General features: G+C 47.0%; 1 protein-coding gene across 1 annotated transcript in view; it reads left to right on the top strand.

Annotated features, from left to right (window-relative positions):
• The first annotated feature begins 609 nt into the window (after positions 1-609).
• Positions 610-16,083, top strand: part of LOC138293676 (N-acyl-aromatic-L-amino acid amidohydrolase (carboxylate-forming)-like) — a 33,257-nt gene continuing 17,783 nt past the window's right edge. Inside the window, exons 1-3 of the mRNA XM_069232981.1 lie at positions 610-704; positions 12,486-12,738; positions 14,315-14,510. Of these exons, the coding sequence (XP_069089082.1) occupies positions 12,506-12,738; positions 14,315-14,510 (429 nt within the window). The 5' untranslated portion in view covers positions 610-704; positions 12,486-12,505. The remainder of the gene's footprint in view (positions 705-12,485; positions 12,739-14,314; positions 14,511-16,083) is intronic.

The raw sequence follows: 16,083 nt of genomic DNA, 5'->3' as shown, positions 1-16,083 counted from the left end.
TTCCATCGTCCCGCGAGGCAGTGCTAAGTCTATGGATGGATGCATGTTTTGTTGAGTTCATGTTCTCGTGAGGCAACTTATTCTATGGACCAAAGTGTTCTTTGTTGATTTCATCGTCCCGCGAGGCAGTGCTAAGTCCATTGACTGATGCATGATTTGTTGAGTTCATGTTCTCGTGAGACAATGGAGTCTATGGACCAGAGAGGTGTTTGTTGATTCCATCGTCCCGCGAGGCAGTGCTAAGTCTATGGATGGATGCATGATTTGTTGAGTTCATGTTCTCGTGAGACAATGGAGTCTATGGACCAGAGAGTTGTTTGTTGATTCCATCGTCCCGCGAGGCAGTGCTAAGTCTATGGATGGATGCATGTTTTGTTGATTTCTCGGTCTGCTCAGGCGATGGACAGTCCCTAAAAGCCTGTGATGTAACAGGGCACCTGGCCTCATGGCTGTCGAGGAGTCTGTCCATCACTCGCTTCTATGATGGGCTCCTTCCTGCCTTTCTATTTCGGACCCGCGGTCTCGTGGTCCACGCTTCTCTTTGTGGAAGTAACCTCTTATTTGCTGAAACATCCTCAATGCGTCTTCCTCCTTCGGCTTTCACTTCCATGTGGCGTTAGTATAAGTAGGCTCGAGCCATGTTTCTGGTGTCTCTGCTTGAGAGTTGGACGTCTTCTGTCTTTCCACTCACCGGCTTCTGATCAGTGAGTATTGTCTTTTTTTAATAAGTCTCTCCCGTGATCTTCTCACACTCTCTATCTTATCGTCCACCTGTGCGCTGATCTGTCCTCATCTCCACCTCTGTCTCTGCGTCTCCTTGTCTGTCCAGATCTACTGATCACTGAGTCTCTGCCTCCGTCCTCGCATCCACTGTATTCGTGTCTCTACCGCTCTGCGACTTCTTATCTCCTTTCGGATGTATCTCTCTTTTTTATCTGTCTCTAAACCATCTGTGCTGCCTGCCTTTCTTTCATTCTACCATTCCTCTGTCATCCTGTCTGTCCGTGACTCTTTGCCTCTATCTTCTCTGTTACTCTGCCAAAATTTCACATCTGAGTTCCTGTCTTTGTATCTGGTATTTCATACTAGTCTCTGTCTCTTTTGTCTGTCTTCCTCAATTGCCAGGCTATCTATCTATCTATCTATCTATCTATCTATCTATCTATCTATCTATCTATCTATCTATCTATCTATCTATCTATCTGTCTGTCTATCTATCTGTCTGTCTATCTGTCTGTCTATCAGTACCTTTTAACTTTCCCATCTACCCCTCTAAGCTTCGTTTACAGGTGTCTCCCATCCCCCGTTCGCTGCTCCCCTCCGACCCCTCCTTCCATCTATCACTCATCCTGCCGCAGTGTTTTTTTAGTTACTTCACTCCGTGCTTTTTAAACCTCTGCCTCACCCTCTGTTTACTTCTGTTGTGCAGTTACTTGTGTTATAAAGTGATAAAAAGAATTGCTGGTGTCTCAGTGCTGCAGAGGTGGTGAATGTATAACACAGCGCTCACTACATAAGTGATAGTGATAGCTTAACTCGTGTTTGGGGGCTGGATTAGGGTCTTGTGAGTCCTGGTTGGGAACTGGATTGAGACCTTGCACAAGTTATAGTGATAGCTTAAGTCATGTTTGGGGCCTGGGTTGGGGTTTTGCACAAGTTAAAGTGATAGGTTAAGTCTTGTTTGGAGCATGGGTTGGGGTCTTGCACAAGTTATAGTGATGGATTAACTCGTGTTTGGATCCTTGGTTTCAGTCTTGCACAAGTGATAGTGATATCTTAAATTGTGTTTGGATCCTTGGTTTCAGTCTTGCACAAGGTATGGTATCTTATATCTTGTGTGAAATCAAGGTTGGGATCCTGCACAATCTGTAGTGATAGCTTAAATCTTGCTTCGTCCTGGGTTGGGGTCTTAAACATTTTTTAGTGATAACAGCTGCCTTTTTCGGCCTTGGTTGGGGGGGTTTGCACAAGTTATAGTGATTGCTTAAGTTTTGTTTAGGGTCTGGGTTGGAGTCTTGCACAAGTGATAGTGATAGTTTATGTCATGTTTGGGGCCTGGATTAGGGTCTTGTGAGTCTTGGTTGGGAGCTGGATTGGGACCTTGCACAAGTTACAGTGATAGCTTAAGTCACGTTAGGGGCCTGGGTTGGAGTCTTGCACAAGTTATAGAGATAGCTTAAATTGTGTTTGGGGCCTGGGTTGGGGGTCTGCAAAAGTTATAGAGATATCATAAGTCATGTTTGGGGCCTGAGTTGGGGGTTTGCACAAGTTATAGTGATAGTTTAACTCGTGTTTGGGGGTGGGTTAGGGTCTTGCACAAGTGATAGTGATAGCTTAAGTCGTGTTTGGGGCCTGGGTTGTGGGTTTGCACAAGTGATAGTGATAGCTTAAGTCGTGTTTTGGGGGTGGGTTAGGGTCTTGGAACCTAGTTCGGGGCCTGGATTGGAGTCTTGCACAAGCTATAGTGACAGTTCATTGTTTGTCTGGGGCCTCTCCAGCCCGAGTCCATGTTGGTAGCTGGCCGGGCACGTGTCTGTGGGGCTGGGCATGCCTTCATGTGTGTGAGCCGGGCACGCTTCCGTGTGGGTGGACAGTTGATGTCTCCGTGGGTGTGGCCGCACGTCTTCAAATGGGTGGCCTGGCAATGCCTTCTTTTTGGGGGGAGCATCTATTTCTAAGGTAAGTGAGCAGTGATGTCTCCACGTGGGTGGGCAGGGCATGGGTCCATGGGGGTGGGCAGGACGTCTCCATGTCGGGGGCAGCACATCTCCTTGTGGGCGGTCAGGGCATGGGTTCATGTGGGTGGGCAGGACGTCTCCATGTGGGGGGGCAGCACATCTCCTTGTGGGTGGGCAGGGCATGGGTTCATGTGGGTGGGCAGATCGTGGGTTCATGTGGGTGAGCAGCACATCTCATTGTGGGTGGGCAGGGCATGGGTTCATGTGGGTGGGCAGGACGTCTCCATGTGAGTGGCAGCACATCTCCATGTGGGTGGGCAGCACATCTCCTTGTGGGTGGGCAAGGCATGGGATCACGTGGGTGGGCAGATCGTGGGTTCATGTGGGTGAGCAGCACATCTGCTTGTGGGTGGGCAGGGCATGGGTTCACGTGGGTGGGCAGGACGTCTCCATGTAGGTGGGCCAGGCATGTCTCCCAGGTAGGGGGCTTCAGAAAGCGTAACTGGTGTATTTCAGTGAATGACTCTGGAGATGAAACTGAGGCTCTGGGGGTCGGTATTTATCAGTTCTAAACACAGCTGGTAGACTGGATTAAACGTAGTTTATTTTTTTTTAAAATGAGAAAATTAAGAATTGCCATTTTGAAGTTTTAAATCAAGTACTTCCCAAAGGTAACTTGCTTCGTTTGATGAGCGCGAGGGATTATAGAAGGGTGGTCAATATCCGAAATCTTCATCGATCACAGGGTCGCAGGCGCTGTCTGTCACGGCGCTATACTTTCAAAGAGCAGTGACAGCATTGAGTGTTACAAACTCTGGCTGCAGGAGGCCCCACTGGTACCTAGGTATGGTAGCATGTGAAAACACAGGGTGAGTTGCATGTCATAATGGTGAGATTGAAGGATTTAATCAGGTCTGTTAGGGGGGTTAGAAAGATGTTGAATAACAGAGGGGATGTAGATATTGGATAATAGGAGAGATATGACAGACTTAAAAACATCCACTGCCGCCCACAATTCACAACTATCGCCTTACAAAAATATTAACATTTAACGATTTACTGTAGTATATAGCGCTGACGAGCGCCAAATGGTGGCAAGGCGCTTTGCAGATGTTCAGGTAAGTGTTGCAAAGGTGGGGAGAGTACGCTGTGAGTGCAGTAAGAGCCATAACTTGACAGCATACACAAGAGGGTGAAATAACATGTTTACATACATGATGCTGCTGGTGACCTCTCTCCATGAAGACTTGTTTCCGGGTCTTTTCCAGGGACAGCGATTGTCCCTCAAAGGGAGAAGTGTTATTGGAAGAGCACAACTTTCAGCTCATTTTTTGTGGATGTCATTGGACGTAGCATCCTGATAGCTGCGTGAAATGGTCTCCAGATTTGGGGAATTCGGGTTTTGGGTGCTTCTAAGCGCGTGTTTGGCATTTGCCAACACATATGCGACATATTGCCCCAGTCCTAAAATATGTGGAAAGGAGTTTGGTTGGTGTTAGAAATGTGATCCGGTTCAGTACATTTGTAGGGAGGTAGTTATGTCTGGGACATATTTTGGGGACTGCCCACGCCAAAGAAGGTAGATGGGGCATAATTTGGGGACGGCCGACTCCAAGGAAGGTGGATGGGACATAATTTGGTGAGGGACTATCCCAAGGAAGGTGGATGGGGCACATTTTGGGAACTGCCCACACCAAGGAAGGTGCATGGGACATATTTTGGGGACTGCCCATGCCAATGTTGGTGGATGGAGGAGCACCTTCGTCAGGACCACTTGTCAGTATAACAGGAGGCTGGGCAGAGCAGGGTGCAGGCGGGGTGCCATCAGCACCCACTGTGGAAACAGTGACAGACTTGGCCAAATTCGGCAGATCCATACACCTGGCATGGACATTGCTAAAGGACATATTACCGGTCTTTGTCCCCCACCCCCAAGGGGCACCTTCCTGCACAAAGACAATCCTGAGAGGTGTTTTCCTCTTTCTATGTCTCCTGCAGAATGCAGCACACATGTAAAGAGGAAAAACGAGGAGAAATTAAGCTATTTCTCCTGCTTACGCCTCTCCTCGGAGGCGTCTCTTTTGAGGAGAGTCCCTGTTTTACAAGCTCTTGTAAATCTGGGAATGCATCGAAATCCATGGATGTTGCATGGGAACAGCCACCACAAAACCCATGGAAATGCCTACCTGGCGCGCATTAATGTAACGCAGGGACTTGCGCTGTGTTGTGTTGCTCGAGATTTATGAAGCCTCGTAGGGCCACGAAGTGTGGTCGTGCGTGGCTTCATAAACATGACTTAAGGTTTGCATTTCTCCTGCACCACATTGCGTGGTGCACCAGCGCCACAAACCGGGTTATAAATGTGGCCCTTAGATTTTACCACTTTTATCAATTTGTTTTTAGCTCAGTTAAAGGAAGTGAAATAGCGTCACGCATGAAGTGACGTTTATCGCTTGTTCATTTATGAAGTTTTCGCAGCTATTTTCGCCACTTTTGTAAAGGTTTTAAGTAATCATACAATAAAGCTCATTCATTCATTCATTCATTCATTCATTCAGTGTGGGATGCCTTCACCGAGGCAGGGGTTGTGGCATCCCTTCCCTGGTCCCTGCCCCAGAGGTGCCCAGGCTAGTGGTCTGCACCGGGGCACGGGAGGTTGTAAGGTTATCGTGAGACCAGTCTCTCTCAAACAGGATGGGTGGGTAGCACTCAACCGGAAGAGCAGGGTATTCGTGAAACATCAGCACCAACTCAATCTGACCGCGGTAGGCGCTACGGTACCATTTGGAAACTCCCTAGCAGAGTGTTGAAAGCGCTGCGAAGCCATGCAAATAGCAGGAAGAGCCCTCTACAGAAATTATTTGTATTTTTTGGTAAAGTTAGACTGCCACATACTGCTGGCTCGGGGTTAGTGGTACCATAAGATGAGTTAAGGAGAAGCCTTAGGACACCACCCCTAGGGGGCACCACATTACAAGAAAAGGCCTAATGGAATGCTTTTTTTATTTCAGGATGGGCTGTGTTGCAATGCCAAAATGCTATTTTGCGTGGACTGCCCAAAACTCTTACACAGCAAGAGCTTGTCTCTACACGAGTGCATGTCCTGGCTCAAACAGTGTTTGGACGCAGGGCCGGCTTCTGTGCTGGGGGCGCCCATTGCGACAACCTTTGTGGGCGCCCCCACCCACCCCCAAAAAACATCTACCCCGCTCCACCAGTGCCCCTCATCTCCCCATAGTCTCTTTCTCACAAGCATTACGTTTGTGTTATAGCGCTACCATACCAGTGTAGGGTGTCAGAGCACCTTACATCACACACAATATACAGAGCCAATGAAAATGAGGGTTACAAGGTGTATGATTCACACGTCACCAATACTAGTAGGCAGTATATTTTAAGAATGTTTGGAATGGAGAAGAGCAAACTCCGCATTTAAATGGGCAGGTGATGGTTTTACTAACAAGAATGTACTTCTACCCAAATGGACCCTTTTAGGAGCTTTAAGAAAAGGAAAGACTGGGGAAACATAGGTATGGAGGTTTTTGGCAGGGTAGTGACCTGTACCAGGCAGTTTTTACGCAGTTCATACCTCATTGAGCAATATTAGGGTTGTAGCTTAGGAACTGCAGGTACCAAAAGGATCTCTGTGACAAAATCAGCAACCCACTGAGCTATCCACATACAATTACAGTGGGTGATTTGCGTGATACACGTTCTGTGCAGCAGGCACATCGACCCTCTGCGCTACTTCAGCATGAGCGGAAACTGACCCGAGTCAAAACCTGATCCCTCTCACTCTAGCACCAACATTCATCACCAGAGTCATCCTGACACTTTTAATGTTGCCTGCAAACTGCTGGACACACAAGGAACTCTACAGCAGCCGCTTTTAAACCCGAGTTATTTCTAAACACCCTCGCTGCCCCAGGAGACAGCGTCAGGTGCGACTGCACCGGTCGCACCATCCTAGAGCCGGCGTCGGTAGCTCTTCTAGTCCCGAATGTCCTATTGGTGTGGTTTATTGCAATGCATATTGTGTGTGTGCGTTTTGTCAACATTGTAGACGCTAAATGCTTGCTTTGTATGACTAATTAAAGACCTCGAGGCGAGGGCATCCGCCCTGCAGTGTGTGTAACGAGGGGTAATGCGTCTTTGCGCTTAGCTCTGCACTGCCAGTGAGTGCACCAGCGCGGTGTGAGCGTCACAGTCTGTGTGAAAAGCCCAAGCTGGACAGCTGGTGTTCGGCACCCAGGATGTGATTAATTGTTGATGCAGATACTCAGTTGCCATGCCACTGATGCCCGGTTACACCAAAGAGGCCAATGACAGAATGGGCATGCGGAGTGTGGAACCTTCACGTGGTCAGTCCACAGGGGGCTGGCATTGCATGGGCATGGGGGCTGGCATTGCATGGGCATGGGGGTTAGACTTCCCTAACCCGGCAGGACAAACCATTCTTCAGCTCACATGATAGGGTCTACATGCATGGTCTACACATGACGTGTGGATAAAGCCTGTGTCATACCAGTACCAATTATGTATCCTCCTGTGAAGCTTTCATCCGTCTGTCCTTCCACCTCTCCGTCCGTTTCAGGCTTTCAACCATCCGTCCATCCACCCATCCATCAATCAATCCACCCCTGCACCCGCCCATCTGTCCGTCCGTCCGTCCGTCCGTCCATCCATCCATCTGTTTATCCATTTCAGGCTTTTATCCATCTGTCCATCCACCCACCTGCACGCCCGCCCATTTATTATCCCTCCACCCATCCATCTGTTCTTCCGTCCGTCCATCCGTTCATTGAGTCATCTGTTAATCCACCCATCCATCCCTCCTTCCATCTGTCCTTCCGTCCATCCATCCATTGATCCATCTGTCAATCCATCCATCCCTCTCTCCATTCATCCATCCGTCCGTCCGTACATCCATGTGTCCATCTGTGCAGGCATCGGTAAATCCATCCGTCGATCCATCCCTCCATTCATCATCCGTCCATGCATCCATCCTTTCATTCATTCATCCATTCATCCATCCATCCCACAGTCACCTAGCTCCTGTGCCCGTTTGCTCTTTAACTCATCCTTGTATGGCTGCACTGCCTGTCACTGTGTGTGTCCGCATGTGTGCCCTCTGTGTGTGCATGGAAGCCTGCCTGTGCATGGGTAAAGTAATGAATGGATGAATGAATGAAGGTACACATGTCTTCTGGACTGTGGGTTTGGATTCCTGAATGCATGGTGGTCTGTGCGTATGTATGTCCGTTGAACTGCGTGCACGGGTCCTTGTAGGATGCTCTGTGTGTGCACGGATGTGTGTAGCTGTGGTATTTCTGCCAACTGTCTGACCGTCTGTCAGTCCTTTCATTCCGTTCGTTCATGTGTGCCCATATGTGTTGCTAGTGACTGTACATATGTTGCTAGTGACTATGATTAGGTGTGTTGTTTGTGTGCATGTGTGATGTTGACGCCTTTGGCTGTATTGGTATGTCAGTTTCTGTGTCTGGGGTCCATATGTGTATGCATGCGTTTCTGACTGTGTGTTTTGGTCTGTGTGCACGAGGACATATATGTGTGTGTGCCTCTGTGCACGTTTCTGTATTCCTGTTGGTCTTTGTGAATGTGTCCAGCTGCTCTCTTGGCCTGCATGTAAGGTTATCTGTTGGTATGTTGGCCTGCGTGTAAGGTTATCTGTTAGTATGTTGGCCTGCGTGTAAGCTTATCTGTTGGTATGTTGGCCTGCGTGTAAGCTTTTTTGTTGGTATGTTGGCCTGTGTAAGGTTATCTGCTGGTATGTTGGCCTGCGTGTAAGGTTATCTGTTGGTATGTTGGCCTGCATGTAAGTTTATCTGTTGGTATGTTGGCCTGTGTAAGGTTATCTGTTGGTACGTTGGCTTGCATGTAAGGTTATCTGTTGGTATGTTGGCCTGCATGTAAGGTTATCTGTTGGTATGTTGGCCTGCGTGTAAGCTTTTTTGTTGGTATGTTGGCCTGTGTAAGGTTATCTGCTGGTATGTTGGCCTGCATGTAAGGTTATCTGTTTGTATGTTGACCTGTGTGTAAGCTTATCTATTGGTATGTTGGCCTGTGTAACGTTATCTCCTGGTATGTTGGCCTGCGTGTAAGGTTATCTGTCGGTATGTTGGCTTGTGTGTAAGGTTATCTGCTGATATGTTGGCCTGCGTGTAAAGTTATATGTTTTTATGTTGGCCTGTGTGTAAGGTTATCTGTTGGCATGTTGGCCTGTGTATATGTCCCTGTAGGGATATTGGCGTGCAGGCATCAGTGCCCGTATGGCTGCATGTATACACATCTCTGTTGACACAGGAGGGCCTGTTGGGCTGCAGCGTTGCCTTGTCTCAGGGCCAGGCCTGCGGGTTGTAGCCATGACTGTGTGATCCTGATGCTGTGTGGGGGCTTCAAGTGACCCGGCCACAGTGTTAGTCTGAGTAACTCTCAGGGCTTAGGAGGAACCCTGAGGTACACACAATGCTTGACGAATAATGTCTGTTCTACGCAATTACCACTTTTAATGCACACAATGAACAATTCATAGGTTATACGTATGTGCAACTAGTGCGGATCACAACGAGCCCTGTTCTCAAGGAGATGAGTAAATCTACACTCTGAGGATTAGGGCTTTAATCAGTCTCAGAATCCACAGGTCAGGACTGAAACCCGTGGCAGCCAGAGGTTCCAAGCCCACCCCTGACCCCCTTCCTGACCCAGCAACGACCCAGGGAGACTCACATCCCTACACAGTGCACAGCAGGCATGGAAAGTGCCATCACATTCCCTCTTTTCCTCTTCACAGGACAGACATCTCTCTCTCTGAGAAACTCCTTCCTTTGTACTCCCACCAGTTTAGGGGATGTACAAATGCACTTCCCACCCCAGAAAGGGATTTACTCCTGTGCTTGTCAGTAGATCACTTCCAATTTTTTCCACATTAAAAAGAGATCGGAGTAAAGTTTGTGAATACCCACAAAGAACTAAGGGGCGTGTTTACAAGGCCCGTGGCGCAGGGCAGCAAGTGACGTTACTGAACTACCCGCGCCACAGGGAACGGGCAGAAATGCACCGTTTCTACAAGATACAGCACATTTATGTGCTCTCCCTCTGCGGTGGCGCACATGGAGTGCCCAGACGCAGGCACCCGGGCACCATCCATGGAGGCTTTTTCCTTTTTAGATGAATGCAGCACACAAAGAGGGAAAAACTAGGAGAAATAAAAGATATTTCACCTCGCTGCGCCTCCCTGGGGGAGGCGTAAGATTTTGACGCATTCCCAGTTTTACAGATTCTTGGAAATCTGGGAATGCGTCAAAACCCATGGGTGTTGTGTGTGAACACCTACAGCAATGCCAATGAAATTCCTCCCTGATGCAGTGAAGCAACATAGCGATTTGCTCTGCGCTGCCCTACACCATATGTTCAACGCCACGAGTAGCCATGCAAAGTGGCTTTGCGTGCCTTATAGATATGAGCCTGCACAGTGCGCCACGGGTGCCTTACAAAAAGTGACCCACCGATGGCACAGGGGGCTTGTAAATCAGCTTCTAAGTTTGAGTGTGTGTACACAAACTCACAAGGCCTTACAGCTCTGGGACACCTCCACCAAACCCCTGGGAGCACAATGCAAAACCAACTTTGACAATTCCTATAGCTGTTTTCCTTTCAACAACTATAGTTGGGCATGTAGATCAAACTTACTCGTAAAACGGCTTCGTGAATCTGCAGAATTGAATGGGCATCTTAGCACTCGTTCTTGGTGAAGTGCCCTCACACCACCTAGGTGTCATACAGAACTCTATAAAACTTATGAATGACGTCAGTGTAATTATAAGGCTTTAGGCCTCAGTGGTGAACTATTAAAATGACTGGATTTCTCAACTCGGGCAACCTTCCCTATCCAGGACCCAATCACATGAGATTCAATGGTGCTTTGCTATCAAGCTTCTGATATCGCCTCCGCGCAGTGTCGAATAGCGCTCTGTCGCTCTGTTCTTTTCCCAATGTCGTACGTCAAAATATCGGCTTCACTGATAGCGACTTCATGATATCGTCACCAAGGCAAGCATCCCCCGAGGAATGTTGATTTACTCTTCTAACTCCACATCTACTTACCTTGACGATATAGTGGTAGTCGATATTGTGCCGAAGACACCAGTGCAGAGCGATACGAAACCTCAGTATTTTGGTAGAACCCCTCCCCACCTGGGATCTCGCTCTTTAAATACCAGCACACAGGGTGACAAGTCTGTGCCTAACCTGTGGCAAATTTCAGCTCATCTGAGAGATCCCATCTCCCACCGGTGAGGTTTCTGCATGAAGGAAAGGTTGTCGGTTAGGTGTTTGGTCTGTGGGTCCAAGGCATGTACTCTAGTGTGTAAATTTGTTTACTCCGACCTCATGGTCTCATTACTTCTGTGATGCAACATTTCTGTGAGATGTTTGCCCTACCAAAGCTTTATCTCATGTAGGGTTTAAAGAACCTCTAAGCAGTTTTATTGAGCAGGTTTGGTGTTGTCCATATCTGATGTCTTTTCTATGATCTTGATTGAGGATTCGGTCCTCTGAGAGGACCAAAGTGACCACCGAGATGTACTTCTTACATCCGCGAGGGAGCAGCCAGGAAAATAAAATGCCCCCGACTTTGAGCCCTATGACATTAAATAAAAGACCAAAATGAGCGATCTCAATTTTTCCTATGAATGCCGGTGAGAATTGTTCACCAAAGGAAAATTTGCAAATAATTGTGCATATTAATGCATTTGATGGCATGGTTTTAAAGGAATCTGGTCAGAAACTGCATTTACCCGTATTCACCTCTTTCATTCTTTCTCTGTACTTTTTTTTTTCCTTTTGGTCTTTTTTCAGTGTCCTTTTTTCCTTCCTGCATTCTATTGTTCTTTTCTTTTTTCCATTCTCTTTTTATTAATCTTTCAATTTTTCTTTCATACCATCTTTCATTTTTTATACCTTTCTGTTCTTTTAATATCCTAGTTTCATTTTCTTTCCATCCTTCTTTTTTAAATTATTTAATTATTTTCGTGTTCCTTCCTTTCTCAGGATCTTCTTGTCCTTTCTTCTCCCCTTCATTTCATCCTCTGTTCGTTTTCTATTCCTTCCATTTGTTGTTTATCTTTTTCCATTACCCATCTCTTCTTTCCATTATTTCACTTTATTTTCCTGCTCTCCATATTTCTTTCCCTCGTTCCAGTTTTCATTTTAATTATTTGTTCTTGCACCTTTTCTTTTTGCTGTCCTTCGTTCCATGCTTCATTTTATTTATTTCCTTCTATCTTTGTTGCTTTTGATTACTTCCTTATTTCAATGTTTCATTTGTGCCGTTCTCCATCCAGCTTCCTTTTTGCTTTTCATCTTTCTCTCCTCATTGACATTCTACCCTCCTTCTATTTTCGAGCTCACTCACTCCATTTGCCTCTCACTTATTTTATCTTTGGTATTTAAATGATTTCTCTTTCTGTCTATCACCTTTTGGCTTCTTTGGTACTCTTTGACCCAAATCTCACAACTTTGTCAAGGTAATTATTATTTCCCTGCAATCGACAGATCAAAGTTAGAAAGGGCCATACATGTATTTATTTTTCTCCAGTGGCACCCCCGTTTAAGCTGGTAAAGCCCCCTTGGTCACCCTTGTCAGACATTTTACCACATCTCGGTAGTTATGGGGAGCACCTAAGAATATCAGAGGTGAGGCACCTTTGTCTCCCTGCTGGTCCATGAGCAAAAGAGTCAAATCATGCTGACTAACCAGGGGTCTTGGTGGCAACTTTTTCTTTTCAGGGGCGTATCCTGCTGTTAGGATGACAACCCAAGTACCCTCGAAGCCGCTGACTCGTCTTGTCGTGAGCGGCTCCACCCATGGCAATGAAATGTCGGGGGTCTTCCTTGCTAGGCATTGGATTAAAGACCCTTCCGAGCTGACCCGTTCCACCTTCAGTGCCACAGCCGTCATCGCCAACCCGCGTGCCATGGAGAAGTGCGTACGGTACACTCAGCAGGACCTGAACCGCAGCTTCAAGATGGACTACTTGGTGTGAGTATCTCTCAATCCCTCTTATTGCTATCGCTTTCTTTCTCTGGAGCATCACCCCTGGAGTGGCCTCCCTTGAGCAAACCCACACACTGGACCACCACAGGCATCCAGAATCACAAGGATCAACCTCACACACAACACCATTGATGCAACCCAGTGCAGGAGAAACCAACAGCCAGATGTACCAAATCACATGTTTGCAATTTCCTAATAGCAAATGTTAGCGATTCACTATTCGGAAATCACAAACTGCGGTGTACAACAGTGTGTTTGACACTGTTAGCAATTCGCAGTGGGTCGCAAGTTGACCTTCATCATTAATATTCATGAGGAAGGTTGCAATTTACGACCCATTGTGAATGGCTACAATCACAGGGATGGTGTCTGTGGTTGCTTTTTCAGTGAAGCAATTGTTTTTGTAATGCAGCCCGTTCTCCTGATAGGAAAATGGGATGCATTACAAAAAGACATCTGAAAAGTTTTCTTTTCATTTGTTAGGAGTAGGCAGTGGTCTGCGGGACCACTGCCTGCTCTGAAAAAATGTTGGCATCCCCATTCGCAAAGAGGAATGGCTTACCACCATCTTGAAGTTGGTGGTAACTGTGAATGTTTTGCGACTTCATTCCCCGGTTCCAAAACATTCCTACATACCAGTGCGACTCGATATTAGGAAAGGACGCACTTGGCACGCCCCTTCCTAATATGATTTGCCACCCGCTTTGCGATTACGTAATAGATCACCAAATCGCAAAATATGGTCTTGTACATTCAAAAATGCTTTTTTCTGGTTGCAAAGGGCCCGATTCTGCAAATCAGACTCACAAACACAACACACGTCAGCAGGGCCAATAGGCATGATCGCCCTTCTTGCGCAATGATTCGTGATTGAAGATTACCGGACCACTTTCCTTGATCCCGCCTCCCTTGAGGCTGTTCCCTCCCACCCCATCCTCACACCTTTCCTTCGTCCTCTTCTTTTTTTTCCTTTTACTCTTAAGTTGCCATCATTATGTTTCGTATCTTGTTGAAGTCATTGTGCACCCTCTCAGTGCAACATGTGTATTGCCATTAACCATTCTGAGGATTTAAAAAAAATATTTTTGTTCTTATGTCATGGTTTGTATTATTGCACTACTTCCTGATTATAAATCTCATAAACAATTATAAAAAAGAGGCCCAATAGGGGAAGTTACTACCATCAAGCACACAGTGTAAAACCTCCAGCACAATGGTTCACTCTTGTTGGGACCATCATCTTAGGCACACACACAGACACAAAGCTCTACTAATAGGGCCCAAACCTAGAGAAACCACTTCACTCAAACACAGACGCTCACACAACCACACAATCTCCATCAATGCAACCATCTCACAAATACCCACAAAGTTGCACACACACTTCCACCACGAGTCACCAGTCGATTAGGGGTTTACCTTTCCAATGGTAACACAGTCCTCTGTGCATTTCAACCCTGGTGTCTCAGTTCCTGCAGCATCTGCACCTCATAAGTGGTCTCCCAAACCAGGTGTACCTCTGAGGATTCTAGCTCCTGATCTTCCCTTACCTCCTTTGCAGTGCTCTGGACTCCGAAGAAGAGCCCTACGAGGTCAAACGAGCGAAGGAACTCAACAAAATCTACGGTCCAAAGGGCTCTCCGGAGGCCTATGACTTCATGTTTGACATGCACAACACCACCTCCAACATGGGGGCCTGCATCATTGTGGACAGCCCCCAGAACTCCTTCGCCATGCACATGGCAAACTACATTCAGGTAAGGATAAGCAGCTGGTCACCCTCCAATGGAGGTATTTCCAAGGGATGTAAAATCCAGCATGGTGGGTCTTCTTTTTCCATTGTGCACATTTTCTTTGCAGGACATTATCAAGGACAAAACATCCCATCTCCTTATGGTTTCCTAGAGTTAGTATCCATGCGCAACTTTAGCACTGGTGGCGCCCAGTGCGACAATCCTTTTTGGGATGGGGGCAAAAAAAGGCCAGCAGGGAGGACAGTGGAAAACACAGGGTTTGCAGGGGCCTGTGCAGCACAACAGAAATATTCAGGGGAGGCACCGGACAGACAGAGGGAGGAATAAAGCAAAAGTGGTGGGGCAGGGCAGCACATGGGGAGCAGTGGGTCAGGGCCATACACAGTGGCTGCAGGAGACTGGGCCGCAGGGAGAAGACCAAGGGAAGACGTGGGGCAGCATGAGCAATGATGCGTGAAGATGCTGGAGGTGTACGTATGCCAACACGGCCACCATCATATGCCAATGCACCCACCATCACACATCTACATAGGCAACATCATACACCAGAACACAGCACAGCCACCATCATATGCCAATTTACCCACCATCAGACATCTACATAGGCAACATAATACATCAGCACACAGCACAGCCACCATCATATGCCAATTTACCCACCATCAGACATCTACATAGGCAACATCATACATCAGCACACAGCACAGCCACCGTCATAAATCCACACACCCACCATTATACGCAAACACATCAACTATTATACATCCAGACAAATATCACACTTCAACAAACCTGCTATTAAACCTATCATAAAATGCCAGTACATCCACCTTCAAACGTATTTTCACCCACCATCATATGGCTATCCAACCTCCACCATACAACCATGACCCAACATCATATACAGAAGAATATTCCTACCATTACATTTCTGCACAACCGCCAATACACAACAAAACACACCCATCAGACATTCACACACCTATATTTATACACCCACTTCCACCAACATTCTTCCATACACCCATCAAAAGGTCTTACCTGCCACAACCACCACGCCCACACCACTGTATTGTAATGATATGTGTGTTTTGACCACTGACTCCACGTTGCGCTTAGCTTAGCAGCATACCGTCACATTAGTGACCACCAGCTTAATTTTGCCTATTGGCTTTATTTTAGCATTAGCCACTGCCACGTTAAAAGCTGCAAGTAGTTTTCCACATTGTACAATGTGCACATATTTTTATTCTTTGTGTTTTTCCCCTCCAAGGGCTTAGCCTGATAAGAATGTACTCAGACGGCAGGGAACGGACTTGTTTTGGATTGTGGCCACGTCCCGATGTGTTATTTTCAAAGTAGGACTATAGCAATCAGCATTTTTTGAATAATAAACTTCTGCAGGAGAGGGAATTTCTAGAATTTTCCTCTCTTGTTTGTTCCAAGTAAAAGAGGCCTAGACCAGATGGACCGGGGAGAGAGAGTGTTTGCAGATCTCAGGCACATCCAGGACACTGGGGTGTGCCATCTTTCCCGTGAGGATAATTGATCTCTCTCTCCTCGATCGATTCTGGGA

The sequence above is a fragment of the Pleurodeles waltl genome, chromosome 4_2 (genome assembly GCF_031143425.1).
Source record: "Pleurodeles waltl isolate 20211129_DDA chromosome 4_2, aPleWal1.hap1.20221129, whole genome shotgun sequence".
In the NCBI taxonomy this organism is placed as follows: Eukaryota; Metazoa; Chordata; class Amphibia; order Caudata; family Salamandridae; genus Pleurodeles; species Pleurodeles waltl.
This window is presented reverse-complemented; position numbering and strand designations above follow the sequence as displayed.